The 23,526-nt window shown below is 40.3% G+C and overlaps 2 protein-coding genes across 5 annotated transcripts in view; one reads left to right on the plus strand and one right to left on the minus strand.

Moving 5' to 3' along the window:
- hps3 (HPS3 biogenesis of lysosomal organelles complex 2 subunit 1) overlaps positions 1-10,749 on the minus strand; it is a 34,301-nt gene extending 23,552 nt beyond the window's left edge. The window contains exons 1-2 of the mRNA XM_078790021.1: positions 10,706-10,749; positions 10,538-10,624 (exon numbers count right to left, since the gene is read on the minus strand). The gene's annotated coding sequence lies outside the window, so the exon portion shown is untranslated. The remainder of the gene's footprint in view (positions 1-10,537; positions 10,625-10,705) is intronic.
- The window catches only part of bcar3 (BCAR3 adaptor protein, NSP family member), a 49,489-nt gene that overhangs the window by 10,723 nt on the left and 15,240 nt on the right, over positions 1-23,526 (plus strand). For 2 of the 4 annotated variants that reach the window (XM_058073014.2, XM_058073018.2), the window contains 3 exons: positions 9,523-9,715; positions 9,927-10,172; positions 15,399-15,441. In XM_058073014.2, the coding sequence (XP_057928997.2) occupies positions 9,523-9,715; positions 9,927-10,172; positions 15,399-15,441 (482 nt within the window). Of the gene's footprint in view, positions 1-1,602; positions 1,777-9,522; positions 9,716-9,926; positions 10,173-15,398; positions 15,442-21,523; positions 22,388-23,526 lie in introns of those variants that run through there. The other 2 variants (XM_058073016.2, XM_058073020.2) reach the window with 2 other exon arrangements.

The following is a 23,526-nucleotide window of genomic DNA, read 5'->3' on the forward strand; positions in this document are numbered from 1 at the left end:
CAATAGGTAGACGTATGCAACGTAATGACAGGTTAATTATTAACACAGCTAATATATACCCATTACAATAATGGACAAACCATTACTGAATTACTACCAAGTCATAATGCTGATGGGGGCTCCATTTACTTAATTGTTTGAAAAGCACTGGTGCCCTCCGGGAGTCAATTTTTGGAAATAAGTCAGCCAGGCTTTGTGCCAATATGATGAGGTTTGCATACCCATGTGCCAAATCAAGGGTTGGCCAAAGTAGGCACATAAACAGGAAGTACAGGAAACTGCTTTCCCGGTGTGAGGACATACAAAAATTGAGGAAAATTAGTATTTTGGTATCCAGACTTTGCTCAGGTTGAAGATAAAGCCTTGAAGTTGCTGGCTTCCTGTACAGTGCAATTAATCCAATCTAAAAATACTGTGGTAGAGTCTTTGTGAAGGAAATGGCTATACATCACAGTTTACCGTGTTTAATTTATTTCTTCATTGTCTGCAAAACTTCAATCCTAGCATCTGTTTCCCGGACTTATGTGTGCATACATTATTCATAACAAAATTATATGATTCCAAATGTAAGTGACCTCGAGCTAAATATGGTGAAGAAAAACAATACACAACACAGATTATTTAGATGCACTTGTAGCCAACATTTAACAAGAATAAAAAAAGGGAGGGTGTCTTGGTGATGACAGCCCTGACTCACTGTAAGGTTCCTGGAAGTACCACCCTCCCATTTTAACATGCCTGTATGAAATCACATATAAGAGATTAACAGAAATACTCAAGTTTACTGTAGATATTTGTACATTTCATGACTGTAATACAGTCAATGATTAATCCAGCCTGCTGTTAATGTAATGTGGGATTGTGGGAGATGTAGTACTGTTTTGCAACAAGAGAAAACCTTGTAATTCCTCACATTTATGAGGTCCTGAATACTGAACCCCAAAATGTGCAGGCATCCACTGAATATCCCATCTGACCATCTTTGTTTCCATTACAAGTGTGAAGGTTTTGTTGAAACACACACCTAAATACACAACACAGGACAAAGATAGGAGTATTTGTGGCTAATATGCAGTACATGCATTTCAAATGTATTAAAGTATATATGATACTAGAATGGTTTTATTAGTTCCACTCCATGAAGTGTAGCTCATCGCACTTCCATTCTTAACATCTTTGTTATAAAAATACTTTCAACGCTCCGACTCAGCTGATTTATAGCTGAGTCAACACTTAGTCAAGTGGTTCAACTTCCTTGCTCAAACAAGACTGAGCCGTGACGTAGCATGGCAACATTAGGTCACATCTGAATCGTCTCGAGGCGCTCGACCGCTTGGTGCTGGTGTGGATGTAAAAGGTTCCATACAAAAAGACTGGGAGCAATGAAATATGAGGCCGTGCGGGGAACACAGAGGAGATGAGAGGAGGCGAGTCAGAGTTGAGGGAGGGCACAGGGGAGTTTTGTTCTGCGCTGGGGGGCAGGAGTTGGTGGTGGGGGTGCAAGATGCAACTTGGCTAAAAAAGAAAGAAACTCCTCCTGCACAGTAGATGAGGAGGAGGGGGCTGTGGACTCGCAAATCACTCCCCAGAGGGGGAAAGAGGCCGGGCTTGCCATCAAGCACCACTACTTGTTGTTGCCTGTCTGAGGCAGCGTGAGAGTTGTTGTCCTCCTGCTGTTCCTGAGTCGTTCATTCAAACCATAAACTATGAACATGCAGACGTCTGATGGAAGCATATAAAGGATAATTAGAAAGTGGATAAGAGGAACACCGACAGGTATGTGTGTGTGTGTGTGTGTGTGTGAGTGAATGTACTGTTAAGGTGTTGACAGTTATCCTTCTGGCTGTTTTCATCATTTGATTGTTTATTGGCACTGTTTCAGTACTTGATTTGTTTGATGTGTTTATTTTTGGGGGTTGATGCATTCCCATTTCAAGACACTGGGTGTAGCAGGAAATAATTACAAGAAAATGGACAGATAAGACCTTGATCTGTGATTTGATTTGTGTATTGTGGCTCGGTAAGTACAACACACTAAGTGATGTTGAATTGTATTATGAATTTTAGGAATTCAATGATTTTGGTGATTTTTTTCCACTCAAATTTTACATTTGAACATAGAATTTTTAAGCTATGAAGGCTTCAGTCTTCTTCAGGGACACTTTTGACATGTTGAGTGATGGCTACTCAAACTGAAACTTTGACCTCTCAGTTATGAGAACACGTCTTGAAGAGCCACCCACGAGGTGTTGATGGAGATGGACATATGTGCACGTTTGCGTGTTTGGGGGGGGGGGCAGTCATCATGTTCTGTCAGATCTTATTTCCAGTGAGAATCCGCTTTTAATTGATGCCGATTATCATAGTTCAGTTCAAACTTGTTTCACTGGGATTGGTGGGTATGTGTTTGTGTGTGCAGTGTTGCGTTTCTGGTGGTTGGTATTTCATGCAGCCATTAGCACTGCCTCCAAAGACTTAGCAACCGACCAACGAAGTAGCTTCACATTCTATACCAACTGTGAATCGATAATGAATCAGTAGTGCATCGGGTTGGGTATCATTTACATATCACATACCGGTACCAAATCTGTACTTTTGAAGCAGTACATTTTTATTGAAACTTCAATAATGTAAAGATTATATCTAAGTAATTCACCAATATGAAAGGAAAAATGTTTATGACATTATCACAGCAAAACTAGCAACCAAACAGACATTCAAGATGTAAAAACACTGTTACCAATAGAACAGATTTAAAAGGACAAAATGATCCAAAAAATGTCTAAATTTGTCACAATTTAAAGTTAAACTTTGTAAAGATTTGGCCCAATGAAGAGGCTTTCATTCAGCGCTGTCGCATTTACGTACGTACTGTAAATGTCTGTGTCGTGTGCACATACATAAGAGCAGTCTTAAAGAAGTGACTGACAATTTATGACAAGCTATCCATTTTATGATAACGTTAGTCGGTAGTATTAGCTGACGGCAAACATGACTGTCGTGCATGCGTATGTTGCATGGGGTGTGGCTTACGTAGGACTAGGAAGTGGGCGGAATATGCAATTTTCAAGGGGTAGCTCCACCAGTGCAGGCCATACCCAAGGTAGACAGCACTTTCCAGTGCATACATTCAGCACAATACACAACAGAAATTGAGAATGAATACACAATTCTGTACATAATGGTGTTTTCTAGTTAATCCTGCATGCATGAGTTGTGTATTAATTTAGCAAAATGAAGTTACTTGAGCAGCATCACGTTCAAGCAGTTGTTGCAGGTGGCTGAGTCAGTATATTCACAACTTAGTTAAATAGCGGTTACTGCTGTGGGCTTTAATAATGTGGTAATACACACACACACACACACACTGGTGGGCCCACATACTGAAGAGCGCAGTAGGACACCTCCATCTCTGTCTAACAAAGGCTCGCTCTGAGCCGCAGTCATGTGACAGTTGTTCCCATTGTTCACTTCAGGCCAGGGGTGGTTTGACTAATTCACTTGTGTGTGTGTGTGTGTGTGTGTGTGTGCATGCCATAGCAGGAAGACAGTTTTAGCCTGCCAGAGGAAACCCCTTATTCCCAAGCATGTTCATGTTTGTGTCTTCCCCATTGTGTTGTGTGTTTGTGCAGCAAGACACTGTGTGTAGGCTAAAGATTCATCTCTATTCAGTACATAAAAGATTAGCATTCAAAGGGCTGTCCTTGCTCCTCAGGTCAAACACACACAGCGGGAATGAAATTGGATGTGTCAAACCTCTGTACTCTAGACCCCCCCACATTTTAACCCCACTGATATTCCATGTAGTATGAATTATGTCCATCATTAATGCTTATACTGTATCTAGAAGAGACATTTGTTTTATTGAAAGTAATCCTCTATAATGAGCTGCCTGCTGTCTAAATGTTTACTCTGCCATTTCCTCTTCCTGTTAATGTGGAATCGTTTCCCACCCAAGGCTGTGTATGTGCGTCTCCGACCCAAGGCCTGGAATTGAGTTATTCACATGTCAACATGTTTTGTCTGAGGTTTCATGGACAAAGTACGTCTGATTAGTTATCAAGTGAAAGGAGCTGCTTGTGCTCGAAATGTTTTCTTTCCTCTTTTTTTGGTCCTTATGTGATGGATTGTGTTGATAGTCATGTTTTTAAGAATAAAAAATGCCAGTACTAGAAGAGTAGTTCATGGTGATATTCTATCAGTGCACCCCTTGATGTCAAGCACTCAGAGCCATAGTAAAGATGGACACATTTGACTTTTGATTGCATAACACATTATGTGTAGCCGCATAGTGTTCCAGCCCTTATCCCGCCTCATCAATGTAACCTCCCATTCAAAGTTGAATGGGATCCAACTGACATCTTCAACTTGTTTGTGCAGGAAATGAAATCTGACTTTCACTTCTGGAAGCCCAGATGCCCAAAATAACTACGAGCGCTGTAAAAATTGTTCCCGTCAAGCATCTAATAGCTAAAAGCTTCCTCAAGTGCAGAAGAATGCAGGCAAAGTTCATATCTGCTTTCCTCATCTCTTGCCTCCAAATGGGAAGGAAGAGAGTTCACTCTGTGCATCGGTTTCAACACCTTGGCATGTTTGTTCCATAAAACAACAGCATGAACGGAGTGAGACCTTGTCTCTTAGTTTTGGGGGTGGAGGCGGGGCCGCTAGTGCAGAAGAGTGTAGCGTAGTAGAGATGTTATATGTCATATATTTTCATTGTACTCTTCTTTGAGGTAATGTTAATGTTATTTTGTCTCGTTTTGTCTTGTTTGTCTAGCAAAACAGAAGGCGTTCAAGGTCCTTACACGCTAATTAACGTGTGGGACACCATAGGTAATGATTGGTATTGACTTTCCAAAGTGCCTGTGCTTTGTCAATATTATCCCATGTAGCGGAAAGTATGTAGAGCATATTTCCATAGCATCAGTCATGACTTCCACTACAAAAATCAGAGCCATGACTCTGTCAGATTTTTGTGCAATTTTGGAAACATTATCAAAGAGTCATTTTATCATCACTTAACCTCAATAATCCAATCACAAGCAATTTCAATATATACTGTGCATGCAATTGAAGATGTCTATAGTTCTGCAGAATGGTTGATATTCAGTTTATTTAAGATACTTAATCCCCCCCCCCCATCTTTTCCAAGCCTTTTGTGAATGGCATGTGTAGTGACTGTGTGCCTGCATCCAGTAACAGGACAGATGTAGAGGACAGATGTAGTGAGGGTAGTGATTTGCATGACAGACAGAAAGGGTAGAGAGAAAAAAGTCCATTATTTTAAAACATGTCAGATCAATGAGAGAAAGAAGTGAAAAAGCAATAAAGTGATGGACAGACCAGAGGCACGGAGGTAGGGGGGTGGGTGCTCTGTAAGTGGACTTTTAGTAAACAAATGGATTAGACAGGAGTGACAAAAGTAAAAAGTAGTATTGGAAGATGACATGAAAAGAGGTCCAGTTTCCACCAACTCCACTTGGAACTGGCTGCTTTTTTATTTATCATAGATCTGCTTTGAATAAAATGACTGAACTAAGTAGGGTCAAAAGATCTCTACGTCTGTGTTTTCACTCAGTGAGAGTCCATCCTTTCACCTCTAAAGAAGGGCTGTGTGTCTACCAGATGGTCGGGGCCACGCAAATACACATTTGCACACAGACACACAGCTGACCAGCCCTCGGGGTCTTATAATAGGTCCCCCTGTAGTCCTTCTGCCCCTCGCAGGAATCCCCGTTCTGACCCAGCATGCCTCAGCTGGACCTGAATTGGTTTTACTGTGTTTTTGTGTGTGTATGAGCTTTATTTGTCATGCTGAAAAGGCCTTGAGTGGTCAGCTGTGTTTGCATTTTAAGTGGCATCATCATCTCAATAGAAGGGTTCAAACCCATTTGTGGTGCCTTTCCTGTCTGGATACAATTAAAAGCTGAAGCAAGAGCACGATATTAACCATATATGTTAGGAAGCCATTATACTAGATACAATATCCACCAAGAGGGGTTGTTGCCATCTGACTGAAAACTAAGGCCAGTGAAACATATGGCTCCTTTCTATTGGGTAAATAATGCATTTTACCCCAAGCATAATGCTATGGTTTAGAGTTGTTTCCATAGGGGATGCCAATATATAATATCTGGATAACCTGTTCACCACCTTCCTGTTATTTCTTGAATTCAAGAGTGTTTCTCGCAAAAGAAAGTTGCGAGTGCCAGAATTTTGATAAAGAAAGTGAGAAACATAATTGACTTTAAGAAATGTGTCATGACAAAGAGAAAGGTGTTCCGTCTTTGGGTGCAGTCCTGTCTTAAATGAAGGTAAAAGTAACCTCAAATGTTCATTTATCCTTTTTATTCATCATCGATATAATCATTTTGTACAGTTTTCTAAATGTAAAGCTATAAAAACATGTTTTATGTTTTTAGTTGACTTTGGTTTCTGGTTGCCATTTTGTTAGCAGGCTAAGGATGCTAACAAGGACGCTTTGTGATAAAAAATGTCATTAACAACATAGTTGGGCTCACGCAGCGTATTAGCGTATCATATTGAACGCTAACTGCATGCAAATCGAGGCAATATTTTTCACATTACCTGAAAACACGGCAACTGTGACATAAGCTAACCGTTCCACTGTATACATATACGCTAGTGCTATGTCATGTTTCATACTTTTTTTGCCTTTCATGGCAGAGAGCAAGAGTTGCATCAGGAAGGGCATCCGGCATAGAAATTAAGCCAAAACATGCGACTGACTTTCTATAACAACCCCTGATAAGAAAAGCCGAAGTTGGAAAAAGAAACTATTGGCCTGGTAGGTAGCTTATCAAAGGTCTATGCTAGAGGTGTCAGACGTATGTAAAAAACCTGCGCGCAAGACAAATTTTGAAGTGACAAAAATGCGTAAAATTATTAAAGTTACATTCCTAAATTATCCGCTGTTGCAAAAGGCGACTCCGGGACTCTACCCTTGTTTTTCCTAACTAGGCTGGACTTTGCGCCCCTGGTCTAGGTAAATTTGCAATCCTTTACCATCAATTTCACATGTAAATGGAATAAAAAAATAGAATATATGAAACTCCGTTTAATTTTAGAATAGGAACATTTGACATGGGACCCGTGGAATCTGTTACTAACCATCTAGTCAACCAATATATCTGGAATATTTTGGTGTCCAGCATGAGGAAGTACAGTGAGTGATTTAGAGCGGAAGATGACATGTTCAGTTTTCCATCATTCAGTCCTGTACACTTTGTTAGCAGACATAAGTTAAGTTTGGGTGATTTTTTTTTTTTCTGCAGAAACATGCATCAATATGTATTTTTTATTAAATTTATACATTTGTATGATGTTCAGGGTTTATTAGGCAGAAATGATGACAATACACATCTTCACATTGGGTCTTGAGTGGAAGCTTGTGTCACTATGACTAAATGCTAATATGACTTTCAATATCATAAATACAGACAGTCATGGGCAGTTGTTTAGAGTCAGGAGTTATAGTGGTTTAACGTTGGAATTTAACTGCCTCGTGTTTGAAATTCCTTTGGTTTGTTCTATCCATTCTTCTCCCTCACCAGCCTGTGTGGACTATTTTTATACACTCCGCATGAATTTCAAATTGCAGAACGTCTGCATCGTCTGTCTTGTGCTGATAATATCTAAATCTGCAGAGATTTGCTAATGCTGTCGGCCATGTCTCAGCCTCTGGAGTTCCTCAAACATACAGTACAATCAGATTATCATCCAATAAACAGCTTCCTTGTGGACATTAGAAACAACTGAGTAAACGACTGGCGTGATGTCATGTCATGATAGGAATGATCACCCTGCAGGGAATGCGTGCTTTATATCCATGACAATGTGAAAGGGTGTGTGAGGGTGAATGTAGTTGTGGCGGCACCTGTTGTACTCATTCTTTTCATGTGTGCATAATATCTTCTCTGGCAAGTACTGTGCAGTGTGTGTGTGTTTCAGATTACAGTATAGATCAGGGTCAGATATATGATGTGACGTAGTATTACAAGATTGGCTTTAGTTTGGTTTTTGTTTTACATAAGTCACACTCATGCTGGTGTGTGTTTTTGTAAACGTGTTCCCTAAAGGAGCGGATTGACTGACATACAGGAAGTGATGTCAGGGGTTCAGATTTGAGTTTTAACTTTTTATTGGGGATTATTGTGTTGTGAGATAATTCAAACCTGAAATAAAAGGCTGTTATTCCGGCAGTCAAGTCACATGACTAACATTACTGACACAGAGTGACCAGTGTAGAATACTACATATTCACAGCATCTTTAAAAATAATTCAAACCTGAAATAAAAGGCTGTTATTTCAGCAGTCAAGTCACATGACTAACATTACTGACACTGAGTGACCAGTGTAGAATACTACATATTCACAGCATCTTTAAAAGTAATTCAAACCTGAAATAAAAGGCTGTTATTCCGGCAGTCAAGTCACATTACTAACATTACTGACACCGAGTGACCAGTGTAGAATACTACATATTCACAGCATCTTTAAAAGTAATTCAAACCTGAAATAAAAGGCTGTTATTCCGGCAGTCAAGTCACATTACTAACATTACTGACACCGAGTGACCAGTGTAGAATACTACATATTCACAGCATCTTTAAAAGTAATTCAAACCTGAAATAAAAGGCTGTTATTCCGGCAGTCAAGTCACATTACTAACATTACTGACACCGAGTGACCAGTGTAGAATACTACATATTCACAGCATCTTTAAAAGTAATTCAAACCTGAAATAAAAGGCTGTTATTCCGGCAGTCAAGTCACATTACTAACATTACTGACACCGAGTGACCAGTGTAGAATACTACATATTCACAGCATCTTTAAAAGTAATTCAAACCTGAAATAAAAGGCTGTTATTCTGGCAGTCAAGTCACATTACTAACATTACTGACACCGAGTGACCAGTGTAGAATACTACATATTCACAGCATCTTTAAAAGTAATTCAAACCTGAAATAAAAGGCTGTTATTCCGGCAGTCAAGTCACATTACTAACATTACTGACACCGAGTGACCAGTGTAGAATACTACATATTCACAGCATCTTTAAAAGTAATTCAAACCTGAAATAAAAGGCTGTTATTCCGGCAGTCAAGTCACATTACTAACATTACTGACACCGAGTGACCAGTGTAGAATACTACATATTCACAGCATCTTTAAAAGCTTTACATCTATATTTTACTTCATTTAGCCGTTTTTACGCTTCAAATGCTTATTTTGGGCTAAAAATATGTAACATGTTTTTAATTTTTGGACAAATTGGCTGTATCTTTGCTTTATTTTTGAAAAACCGTGCATCAAGCTGCAAAACTCGAACCGCGAAGCTGGACAATTTCAAGCAAAGTATCAGTATCAGTCATACTGCACCTGTATTTACTTTGAATCTAATAGACATTTGTAGTATTGCTCACTAACAGATTGTTAGCGGTCTAAGCCTAAATGGATTAACTTGATTATGAATTATGATTATGATGTTTTTGTAGAGCTGAGGATGATGGCAGAGGGGCGTTTTGCCAGCCTACCCAGGTCACTCCATGCACATCACACCCTGGGAGGCATTTCCCACCCTACAGTTCCACCCCCAGCCCTCGGGACCTCCAGTGAAAGTAGCTGCCCCTCAAGGAAGCTGCAAGCCTCCATTGCCTGCTCCATGGATCTCCTCAGCTCCAGGCCAAGGTAAGTGGGACGTTCAAGCGGCCCATTTTCTGGATATATATTAACAATATTCTACCAAATGTGCATTTTACACTATAGCCATAGATATATTCAAACCCATAAGCATACCTCCATCATATGGAAAGCAACTATTGCTTTGTAGTATGATAACGTCTTGTCTGATGACTGTTTTCACACCACTTTAGTCAAAAAGATCAATCTCCTTTCCCAGTCTCCCTGCAAGGTGTAACGAACTAGAGGTCCCCGCAGCTTCTTACCAGCACATCTCCATTCATGGAACTCTTCCTAGACGCAAGCGAGGCGGCTCCACCCTCAACCCTGCGAACTATACCTGGGACCACAGAGCCAATCACACTCAAGTACTTGGTGGAAGCACAACATTGGCAATGACACGTGTCCACCAACCTTTGACGTCACCACTGGTCCAAAATCTTATTGATGACTTCCACAGTTACCGGTAAGGAACGCAGATGAATTACTGATACGTTATGTTACTATTGGAAAAAGCTCAATGCATTTGTCTTTGTTAGAGCTGGTTTTTATTGAAGTTGAAAGCTGATACCGAGCAGGTCGTAACATTGTGATGAATACAGTATCATCTCAGAGATTTAGTCTGTGGTTCCCCTTCAGATTAACCTATAAAACAAGAGAAGCCTGAGGGGTGCCGCACTTTGCTCAACATCAGAAGGAACCCACACAAAAACGCACTCCTCATCCGTCATCATGACCTCCCATCTTTCTGTCGTTAGTGTAGGATTACAGTCGACTGTATCTGATGTAGCCAGCTATGTATGTGTGTGTAGCCCCCAGCATTTGGGTTACCTTTGTAGGTCAGGGTGTGGTAGAGCAGATCACAGATTACTGTGAACTCTTTTGTCTGCACGATCCATCTCTCTGCCTTTTCATCCACTGCTGACACACAGTAGGACAATTAGTCCAGCTCACCTTCAACAAGCGGAGGTGGCTGCACAGTGAACATCATTCTTCTACCCTTGGCTTTGGTGCAGACTCATCATTTCTGGCTGTTATGTAATTTGTCTGCTTTCACTGGAAAGAATAAGATGGATGTTGATGATTGAATAGTTGTGGAGGTAAGGGAATGTGTAGAAATCTAACTACATTACAGACGGTATATGGTCATGAAAGTATTCATAGATACAAATAAGAAGTATTAAAAATGAACATTATGAATGAATAGTCATTTTTAGCACATTTTCTACTGTATATGTTTCTGAAAGTGTACAGAGACGCTGCATATTCACCGGTACACAGTTGACCAGCTTACAGGCAACCAAAAATTGAAAAAGGCTCCGTGAAAACACAAACGGTTGTCCTGGGCAGTAGTACCAGATGAGGAGAACGGTCACGTGACAGCACAGGTGACAAAAACAGAAGTAATGAACCGCTGAATGTATAAACTCAACTAATTGCAATTGGAAACAGCTGTGCACAGTTCCATTTTGGTAAAGCGGTTGTATCTTACCCCCAGAAGGAAGTGCAGCATTTCAAAATAAGAGCACCAAACAGGAAGTGTCTTGCAGAGTATGACAGTGTAAAGTCTAAAAACTGAATAAACCGTTTATTGGCTTCAGAAATACCATATGCTGTAGATTAAAAGTTATAAAGGGAGGTTTTAAATGTTTTCTCAATTTGTATCATTTAATAATTTATTACACAATAATATATTATATAGTATACGTACATTCATCCATTCATTTTCTACCGCTTTTCCTCACAAGGGTTACGGGGGTGCTGGAGCCTATCCCAGCTGTCTTTGGGCGAGAGGCGGGGTACACCCTGGACTGGTAGCCAGCCAATCACAGGGCACATATAGACAAACAACCATTCACACTCACATTCATACCTATGGCCAATTTGGAGTCGCCAATTAACCTAGCATGTTTTTGGAATGTGGGAGAAAACCGGAGTATCCGGAGAAAACCCACGCATGCACGGGGAGAACATGCAAACTCCACACAGAGATAGCCGAGGGTGGAATTGAACCCTGGTCTGTGAGGTCTGCGCGCTAACCACTCAGCCGCCGTGCCACCCATATAGTATACAATAGAATGATAATATACTATATATAATGATATGACAAAATGTATGAATGTGTATGATATTGTACAGAAAAAGCCTGATTTTATGAAGGCAATTGTAATTGGTCTAGCGGACGTGTTGATTTGAAACGGAGTGCCCTATAAAAAGATAAGGGAGTGCACCCCATTGGTATGTAACCACTGGACAGTCCGACTCGACTTTCCATCGCTCCCCCGTTAGCTGACCCTTATACTCCTGACCTTATGTTGCTCTAGCTCCTGATTGGCCAGATTGTCTTTCTGTTGGCCTCAGTGGGCGGGTCAGCAGACCACCAAGTGAGAAGAAGAAGGAGGCTATTTGAATCCAAATTGGTCAAAATGTCCAAAATATGCATATGTGTGTGCTTTATACTTTTATACCAAAAAATTAGAATCAGTCAAACACAGCAGTTCAGAGCTATAGTGTATTTGTTTGACAGTGACATCTGTTGGTCATCTACTAACACTGCATCTGGTTCATCTGTCCTTTGTCAGCACTGCACAAGCTCACTACACACACACACACACACACACACAGTGTACTCCCATGTTAAAGCCACATGTGGTGATGCTAAATGTCATGTGGGCAAGCAAAAAGAACAACAGAATCCAGAAAAAGACTGTGGTGAGTAAACCCCCCCACATTTTTTTTTTACTTTTTCCTGTGGCTTTCTCTCCTTGTGTGTGTTGTCTTTGTCTAGCAGGTCAGTCTTGTGGTCATAGAAGCAGAAAGCGCCTGATGCTGTTTCAGCAAGACTGGCAGCAAAAGTCAAAGTTAGCAATGGTTATTTTACACAGTCTGTAACGTCACTCATTTGAATCTTAATCAGAGCTCAGTGGACAAGTATGTTCATTGGGAGATTATCTTCCACCTGATGGCTGAGGTGCTGCAGATTGACCTTTGAACTCCCTATGGAAAAGTGGAAACCCCCCTCTACATTCAGCATCAGTAATGTTTACATGGGTGTTGTCTGGTCGGATTGGACAAGAGGCCAAGGGCAGAGTTACGAGGGGAAGGTGGTTGATGTGGCCGATGTTTGGGGACATCCACTGAGGTCACAGCAGAAATATATCAGTACGCTGTGTGGTTGGGGATGTGGTGCTAAGTATGCAATGCTAGCCACATGCTGGATTGTAGTTTACAGGAAAGACATGCTCATCATTTTCAGACATCCTTATCCTCTGCACGAGCAAAACTCAAACATTTATAGTCCGTCTACAGACAGACGGGCGCTTGTTATTCATTCACTTTTGTTTATGTAACTTTGATATTGTCGTTACAAAAGAAGCATTTCCCCCACCACATAAAAACTCTATACAGGATACATTCAGGATTAAGCATTCACGACCCACTCATCACACATTTATGTCGTCATGCTTCACTGATTGTTTTTGTCAAGTGTTGCGATTTCGCACTTTAATCAGTGGTCTTTGAATGCAACAGAGTGCACACCATGATTCCGATTCCATTTGTCCATCAATCATCTTACTTTATTATAAGTACCTTTACGTTTTATGCTTTAAATATGTTTGATACGCAAATTCAGGGGTTAGACCTGATTTGTGTCACAAGTGAACAATGGCAATTGAAAAGAGAAGGTTTTGGAGCTGAATATAATAGCCATAAATAATCCAATAGGTTTGGTTTGATCCATTTTAGGATATACTGTAGCCTGTTTACAAAGGGAGTAGTTGAAGATGTTTCACGTCAGTCAAGTCAAGTCAAGTCTATTTATACAGCCCTTAATCACAAAATACCCTCAAAGGGCTTAACAAGCAGGCAACAGTAGATACAGTAGATGATAGACAATAGACGACATCCCTGATCTGAACCCCCATCAGGGCAAGGAAAAACTCAAAAACACGTATGCCATGAAATGTGGGTGGAGCGTTGGAGACTCTCCAAACAAAACGGAAGTCAAATAACTCAACTCCACTTCTACAATAATTGGTTTTGTATGACACACGACACCCCGAAGAGACCCATATGTCACTTCCTCAATTAGTAACAGTGACTTTTATTGCAAATGTTCCGAAAATTATATCAATGTCAAGCTATAGCAGGGGGGGGTTTGGGTAGGGCCTGTGTATAAAAAGTAGACTTTTTGCAATTACCATTAAGTTATTGAACTGAGGAACACTATTGAATTTAAGAAATAACTCACAGCAAAACAGGAAGGTGGCATTAAAGAGGTAACTAAAGTGTCATTAAGAGTTTTAAGAAAGTGAGTGGCAAAAATGTTCCCCTCCTCTCTGAGCCTTGCATGTGGAGTGGAATGTTTGTGTCACACTACCATAAGTGATCTATGTGATAATGACGATGTGTAGCGCCAGTGTTGAAAACTGTACACACAAGCTAATGCACATTGAAATAGCTCTGTTTCATGTCCTCTACTTTTCTCAACCCATTTGTGGTGTACTTATGGTACAGCCGTGAGAAAGCTTCAAACTGCATATAATTATGCATTCTAAGTTTCCCACACTAGTTAAATCCATATGCACACTTATTTTAGGAAACCTTGGAAGGAAGGTGTATTAGAAGAATATGTTTTTCGGGGGTCTAGATACAGTACGTGGGCAGTTCAGATCTTTTGTGCTCAAGAATAGAAGTGATGACTAAAGGACCCTTCACCCCCCTTGAGTAATGAGCTCTGTGAAAGGGGCCTTCTGTTCAATTGCATAATGAAATCCCACTCGATATTTTCAGCCATATTACAAGCGAGAGGGCTTAAAGTGAACATGTTTGGTTTGCTAAGCGTTGATCTATGCTAATATTCCCGTGGGAACACTAGTGCAGGCTTAAGCCACTTTAACCAGCAACCTTGTTCAAGTCGTCAAGGCTTTGGGCTTAGTACCTCTGGCCATAAGCTTCCAGCAGAAAGTCTTGTGTGCTCCACTTTGTTAACTTGTGCAATCACTCTTTTGTATACAGAAATATATAAAAAATGTCAGGAAAAGGGTAGGGGTTACTTTCCAGAATCATCAGTGAGCAAAGAAAATGTAAGATGGAATCTGTAGAAGTTACTGTACTGTGGTGCTTCAAGGATCACCGAGTAAAGTTTGAAATTGAAAAACCTGATGAAAAATTGATGAGTGAAACATAAAGACATAGAATTGTATGTATTGTAACGTTTTTAGAAAGTATTACTGACTTAGGGTGAATATATAGGTAGTGTATATACATGTGTCTATGTCGTGTGTGTGTGTTGTAGCCTCTGTGTGAATTTGTCAGTGGACTCAGAAGGGTAGGCGTGTGGCTGTGATGTGTGTTATGATGGCGAAGAGAGGGAGGGAACACGTTTACTGAAAGAGAGAAAGTGGAATGGGACCCACACACTTGAGTTAGAAGCAGCTGAGTGTGAGCTTCTACTTCAGTTTCATGCCGTATGCTTTCCCTGACACACTAACCCATTTGGACTATGGTTTTTATTTTTGTTCTTTTGCTAACCTAGACACCAGGATGCTTGTTTGAGAGGCATCTACCAGTCATAACTGGCGAGTTGCAGTCAGAAGTTGAGATTAGGACAGTTAATTGGTGTGAAAACCACCATCAAGGACAAGATGTGCTCACTCAATCGGGCCTTTTCTCTGTCTGTGTTTCCCAGGGAGCCTACAGCTAGTCTGGATGCCACGGTGGACTACGTCAAGGTAGGTCCAAGTTCAGCACAGTACTGTTTTTTGCATCATAATCTTATTTATTTTTCTGTAGAACCTTGTGCAATTACACAAAAGGGTACACGTTCACATTTGTAGGGACTGTCTGTACAAAGATAAAAACACACACTCCAACTAGAAGAATGGAGTGTATGTCTGCACATTGTGAGGAAAAGCTCCTGTAGTGCTTGCAGCATGAGTCACATTGGTCGAACTCCTTTAAAACGTCAGGCTTTTCTCCCATTTCCAAAAGTCAGCACTGAATGACCAAGGTGACCACAAAGAGTTAAGAAGTTGCTTTCAGCTGCATATGCTACAGGTGGCGATAAAAACATCACTCGTGAGGAAACTTAATCCCATTAGGTGATTGATACATCTCTAAATGGTAGCGACCAGCACCACTACTCACGTTGTCACATAACGTAAATGTGCCTGTACACCACCTGGGTCCCAGCTTTACTGTGCATTATTCTTATTATGAATTCCCATTACTTTTTATGAATTTGTCAGTGTCTATCTGTGTTTCATGGTGGTCTCAACAGGAAATATATTGTATATTTGTAATAATAAACACACGGATATATCAAAAGGCCACAAACAATGACTGATATCCAACCTTCCTGTTTAGTGCATTGGATAGACGAAAAAAGACTCGCCAAGTAAGGCACAGTATTTGCATCAAGAACTGTAAAAACCTGCATGAAAGGGACTGTATGCAGCAGGTTCCTCTAGAAGAAGATAACATTCAAAAGCACTACAGGCATTATATCCTGCCCGGGACAAAACATTATAGCAAATTAGACTCTCATTTTTCATCAGAAATAGGTTGTTTCTACTTTTTCCCCATTCTTCAGTAGAACATAGGTAACTTTCAGCAAAATATCGGTTCGCAACTAAAAAGTGAAAAGCATAACTTTGCCTTTGACACAAATTTAGCCATATATATTTAGACAAAATATATAAACAAAACAACTATGCTGCACGTCGGTCAAGTGGTTAGTTTTCTCCGGGTACTCCGGTTTCCTCCCACATTCCAAAAACATGCTAGGTTAATTGGCGACTCCAAATTGTCCATAGGTATGAATGTGAGTGTGAATGGTTGTTTGTCTATATGTGCCCTGTGATTGGCTGGCGATCAGTCCAGGGTGTACCCCACAGCTGGGATAGGCTCCAGCACCTCTGCGACCCTTGTGAGGATAAGCGGTAGAAAATGAATGAATGAATATAAACTATGCAGCAAAATGAAAACATGAAAAAAAAATTATTGTGTGCAGGCATTTGCACATGCGCATGCATTTGCACACGTTAAAATGTCCCTTCAATGTGTAACCTCCTGCGCATTACACGGCTACATGCTTTTTCACTTCCTTCCTTGATGTGTAGCTTGTATTTATATGGGAAAGATGCATCCCCAGCTCTTATAAAATGCACTTATAACGGCATCTAACATGATCTCTTGTGCAGTTACATCATCACCTGTTTGCCTCTCATGCCAAAAAACTTGAAAAATATAATAATATAAGTATGTCTTTGGGATTGGACGTATAAACATGTCTTTAGTAGCCAAAGACCAATAAAAAAAAAACAAGCTGTGAGCTGAAAATGGCCCCAGTGCTGCCCCCCTGTTGTCTTTTATCAACTGTCTTTCAGTCAAATCCACCCAGTGTGTTTTTTCTTCCATCTCTTAGCTCATACGTTTGGATGCTGACACCTCAGCGTGAAAAGCAAACTGAGTCTTTCTCACAAACCCCCCCCCATACAAGCACAAATACCTACAATATGTACACACATGCAAACAGTTCTGGTGTTTTGTTGGGCAAATTAGGACTGTGAGCAAGAAACAACAGTGAATGTTGACCATGTGTGCCCTGACCGCACATGGAACTACTGTATCCTGGCTCTTATATAATAGGTGTGAAAGCATAGCTGTCAGCCAGAATTCCAGGTGTGTTTGCACTTCCATTGCAGATAAAAAAAAGAGTGTAACTGGCACAGGTGTTCTTATGTCTCATTTCCGGTGATAAGGTCAAGAGTGCTTTCATAGTCAGTCAGCCAAGCGTGTATTGTGATGAAGTGAGGACAGTCAAAGTGTGCAGGGTGGTTAATTAGGAAGCACAACAAAGAGAACAGTCAACAAGGGAGGAAGCAAAATACAGTTGTGTTTCTCTTTCTCTTCTTAAAAACACACCCTCTTTCTCTTTGAAGTAAAAAAAGCAACTTTCCTCCGCCTGAGAAGAGACCTTTGAGTGTGGTCTTGGCTTTGCCTTCAAACAGAAGCCTGTGGAACACTTCTGTTATAACATAATGTTGATATTTAGAGCATCAATATACGATTAGTTGGGTTAATTCCATGTCTCCATGAATGAAATCAGCCAGTAGTACCAACAAAAACATTACTATTAGACTTACACTATGCTGCCCCCCTGTGGTGAATCATGAGAGACTGAGATGAGCTGTCAGCAAGTCAGTTTGAGACTGTTCAGGGTCATCATACGGTTCTGTCAGCGAGCCAGCGTGGGTTTCACTAACAAGCATCGAGCAGCTTTACGCTTCATCAACCCGACTGCGGGGTGTGTTAGTGTGCATGACAGCCAATCAATCAGTGAGTTTGACAGCCTACAAGCAGGACGTGCAGCTGGCCAACATCTCAGTTGATTTATAACATGATGGGTGATCTCATATGGTTGTTTGAACGCTCTCATCTCTTTGGTTCCCTGATTAGAATCCATATATCCATATTCAGCCCAGACTTTAAAAACTCCCTTTACTGATAAACTCATGACCAAAAGATTAGCTGGAGTCAAAGATCAATGCTGACATCTGGGTCAGACTCGACTGATATGCAATCATCATTTAAACTCCCTTTTGACAAGGGTCAGTCGCTGCTTTAGACTGATCAATGCTCTTTGTTGTTAGGAGAAAATCTACCGACGGTCAATAGAAACTTTGAGGTAGAAATGTATGCATATTTGTACTTGTAATTATACCTTTCATTGAAGGTTCATTGTTGACTGTTGACATTGTTGGGTTAGTCTCAAAAGTGGTGCAAAAGTGGGCCATATAGACATTGTACGATACTCACCATAATTTTTGGAGAAGTTTTGGAGGCTTATAAAAAGGCCCAAAAAAGGCCAGCACTGTTAGTCGAGCGAACGGCATCATGTCATGTCTATCACATGAATAACATCTCGGTTTGAGCTACAGGATAGCCTTGTATATGGGCTGTTCCATGGCAACGAATTAGGTCAAGACTTCAACACGTCAACATCACAATCTGGAGATTCAAGTTCAATTTCCATTGGAACATCTCTGTGTGTGCTTGCATGTTCTCCCAGTGCATGAGTGGATTTTCTCCAAGTACCGCAGCTTCCTCCCACATTCTAAAACATGCACATTAGGTTCTAAATTGCCTAAAGGTATGTTTGTTTACAGCCTCAGTATATTGCCATATGCATCTTTGTCTGTTTTCGTCCCTCCCTCTAGTGCGGGTAAAAAAACAAACATATTAATAAATGATGTCTGTTATTTGGTTAACTGTGGCCTATTATTAGTCACAAAATATTGAAAGAGAAGTTATATGTAGTATTTTGATCATAATGTTACATTGAATAGACATTCCATTACTTTCACACTGCATGGAGTCAGCCATGGCATGTCTGGCATGATAAGTAAAAAAAAAAAAAGTTGTCCTCCCATTGTGTGTGGAAGTGGTACATTTTTGGCTTCCTACTTTTTCCTTCTTCCCTATTATGTTTTGTACACTTTCTTAAGTTTAGAACAAATAAATTGGATGCTAATTAGTTAGCTTGGTAGCTTGCTACAGGCTACGAGAAGCAACTGTCTCTTATGTTCCTGCAGTTATCTTATAGCCTGAGCAGTGTTGTACAATGTAGTGTAAACAAATAATAATAAGAGTGCACAGGTGACTATAGAGGTGTTATTTGATGTCTACAAGGCTCCAGTAATGGTACTTTGCGGAAATTGACTTCTCGCGGTCGGGTCTGGAACTGCAAGAAACAACGAACAACTGCAATTTTATTTAGTCCACGGTAATCAATGTGAGGGCAAAGAGTCTTATTGGAATAAAAAAGGCAAATAAGTCCCACAATGAAAGCCCTGGAGAGAATGTGACATGAAACTCACTTTGAAAAAAAGGTATAATCTTTTAACAAAGCTACTTTTTGTGTGCGGCGCCACATGCTTCCAATGAATTGATATAATCATAATGTTCTATTTTCTAAAAAGCTGATGCAGACTTTTTTGCCTTCTTTTCGTCTGTTTTCAAAAACAACAACTAAATAGAAATAGAAGATATAGAAGAGTTTAGAATACCATTTCCTGCCTCTCGTTGTTTTCCAGAGCATTCCTGGAATGACGGATGTGTGTATTTTAAGGTGGACATTTATCCTAGCTGGTGATTTGGGGCCACTGTGGTCGGCAATGCCGTGTGTGTGTGTGTGTTGCCCAAGGGAACTTCAACATGTATTTCCTCCATGGATCCTCAGGGAGCCTACACTGTAATTACTGTCTTCAAACCCTGTGGAAGAATATTCTTTTAACTGCTGGGGTGTCAACCCTACTCTGTGTTTTTGCATTTGCTGACGTATGCGTGTGTTCCTCAGTTCTTCCACACTAAACTCATCCAAGCATGCCTTCATGGACCTTTGTTTGTTCACTGTGGCAAAGTCATGTTGGAGTTGAAAATCAATCTTCAATCTTTGTGGTTTAGGTGAATAAGGGCAACTTTTTTATTTAAAAAATTATGGTCAAGGAAAGCTTCTGTTTTCCTTTCCACTTTCTCATGCACTCCAAATCATTGTTAAAGATTAATTGCAATTAAGTTGTTATATATGATGGATTTACTACTTTTGGGAGAAGTAGAAATGTACCACTTCCACATGGAATGGGAGGAGAACCTTTTTTTTAATCAGACTCTGACTTCATGGCTGCAAGTTAAGTTCATCAATTTCTCATCACTGTTTCATCAGAGAAACATTACTAAAGACTTTGAACATAGCCAACCATAAAACAGCAATCATTTATTAATTAACGTGATATTATTTAGGAATGAGGAACAACTGTATGCATGTTAGGTGTGCCTAATAATCAGTGGCATTCCATCAATAATCTGTTATTATTGGGAACACTAACATTGTCAACATGTCAGACATTGTTAAATATCGTAAAAAAAACACATTGTATAGCATCAGTTAAACCTGATATTGACGCCAACTCCTTGAAAAAATGTTTCAAATATGGCAACTTTTTTCCTTCATGCTTAGAGAATATAATAAAAACACTTGGGGGGTGGGGGGTAACCTGAAATAGGTTATCATATTTCAAGCATGATAGGGTTTTAAAATGCCCTTACATGGTTGTTGTTCATATCTGGCAGCAGTATTGTTGGAAAAGGTCATTGCATACTGTATGTCAGCTATAACTAAGTCCATATTGCAGAATATGGATTTTTTTAAATGAGTAAAGCACACAAAATTGCCAGCCATTCTGCAGCCTCCACTGACACAATAATGTCCTGAACCTGTGCAGAAAATCAAATCAGTAGTGCCATGAAATTAATAGGTAATAAGCGCCACAGTCTCTGCAAAGATACGTACATAGAAACTGAAATTATAATTCATTAGAATGAAATATATTGATAACTATAGTTGACATTTAGAATTGCCAAGTATCCATTGTCCCGTGATGACATTGCGTGCAGGAGTCAGCCAAAAGAGCTGTAATGAAATCATCACTATATTGGCAGATTGTTGCAAACAGCCAGGAGTGAGTAGAGGAAAAAAAACACGGGTAACATTCAAAACAGACAAATACCAGAGGCAAAAGTCACAGGACTATAAAAATAGAGAGGCCAGCTGACCACCAGTATGACAACTAACAATATTTTTGCACTGTGAGCCCAACATGAACTGAATAAAACCATAATTGATGGATGAAAATACAGCTGGGCAAACACCATGGGAAGGAAATTAGCAGATGCGGGAGGGGATGAGCTGATGAGACATATTACTGACATACTGGACAATATGACTATATGGACAAAAGTATTGCCAAGAATGAGGTCAATGAGAATACGGTAATAATAGTACATGGCTGACAAACTGTTGTCGCTCATGAAAAAGTATTTAGTGGGTTTGGCTTTTGGCTTCTTCCACACCAACCTCATCCAGTCACGCCTTTATGCACCTTGCAGGTCAGAAAAGTCAGCCATCCATAATAGGAAAAAGTTTAAAACAGGTTACAGTGTAATGAGAGTGAGGACTGTTTTGAAAGTAACGCCATTAAAACTACAAATGGTCCTGCAAAGTAGGTGAGAAAAAATCATTTATGTATTGATTTCTCCATCCACCATCATCATCATCCATGTGTCCTTACAGCAAGCAGAGAGCGAGAAAGCATGAGTCTCCCTTTGGATCACGCCCAACAGCCTCACATGTGATTGGCTCAAACTAGATCACATGGCTCTTTCTCATGCCCATACACGGAGAACAGGGTGGAGTATGGAAAAGGAGGCAAGAGGCAGTGTAGTGGAGGGTTCACTCTGCAGGGGACTGTGGAGGAAAGAATCAGTGGAATAGATGCTATACTGGTATATGACTTATTATTGGATATGTTTATTATCACTGACAATGTTAATCCTTGAAATCCTTTTAAGATAAGAGCTTTTTTTTTGGAAGAGGCAAATGGGAGCTGTCGTTGGAGATTTGCTTCACTTGGGGGAAGTTGGATCACTTTGTGTAGTCAAGGCGACTGCATCTCGTATTTACAGCTGGGGGAGCCCGGCTGGAGGCATCACTTTGTGACTTGTGTGAGTCTTGACGCTGGAGAAACGTTACTAAGAATGTCACAGCGATGCAACCTGAAGAGCCTGACAGCAGCTCTGTGTTGCTTCTACCACAAGAACTCTGTCATCACCGCGAAGGTGAGAAATGCATAGTGCATGGGAGCATCGTGTTTGTTTTTAGGCTGTTGGGAACATGCTGTTTGTTTTTAGATGGTAAATCTCATCACATTTTGCAGATTTGATTTCACGCAGACTAACCAGGCTGTGATTTGCTAATCTGTTGTCGTTTAAAGGAGCGTCCAACAGACAAGCCAGTCTTAATAAACCTCCCAAAAGTGCCTGGTGACACTTCCAGCCTGAAGAAAATCTAATCAAACTGAATGGTCCTCCTCTTTCCCTCACTCTGTCTGTGAGTTGAACACTGGGCTTTTATTATGCGGACCAGACACCCGCATAAATGAGCGACTGTGTGACTGTCTGACTGTGTGTGAAATACATGAGTGGCTTTATCCATAAGCAGTGCTGGCACACAGACAAGTCAGTGTGTGATGGCAAGGGTGAGACACAGATAGTTGTACATAGCGAGGTACCAAGATGAAGGTGATAGCCTTCGTGAGGGTGATTCATTGCTGACTTGGGTGATAGTTTGCCCCCTTTATGACGTCAGTGAAATGTACCAATGCCATTAGCTTGATTTGATGGAGCCGACGGTGGCGCAGCGACCCAAAGTTACACGGTGTCCCTTAAATGGTTCAAATACCCTGGATGGGCACAAGTATTAGGACACCTGAAGGGGTGTCCAAACTGCATCTTGTGGTTACAAATAGCCCCCTATTTGTAGCCACAGTAGCCACTTTTATATTTCAACTTTATGCAGCTAAAATGATGCTATTTTTCCTCATAATAGTTATAATATAAATTATTCTCAAAAATTCTCAAAAATGCTTTTCTTATTAGATTCTGCCACTGTGGCTACAAATAGGGGGCTATTTGTAGCTACAGTGGCAGAATAGCTACAAATAGGGGGCTATTTGTAGCTACAGTGGCAGAATCTAATGAGAAAAGCATTTTTGAGAATTTTCGAGTTTTCATGAGTTTTATAAAAGTCATAATTTATATTAAAAAACAAAATTAGGCTGGGAAAAAGTTGCCAAATATTATGGAAAAAGTCATAATTGTGAGAATCAAGAAGATTTAAATAAAAGATTTAAATTTAAATAAAAACAGCCGTAATTTTACAAGAAAAAAGTCAAAATATTAACAGATAAAAGTCATTC

Source organism: Doryrhamphus excisus, linkage group LG4, assembly GCF_037039965.1.
Source record: "Doryrhamphus excisus strain RoL-2023G ecotype Guam linkage group LG4, RoL_Dexc_Guam_v1.1, whole genome shotgun sequence".
NCBI classification, from domain to species: domain Eukaryota; kingdom Metazoa; phylum Chordata; class Actinopteri; order Syngnathiformes; family Syngnathidae; genus Doryrhamphus; species Doryrhamphus excisus.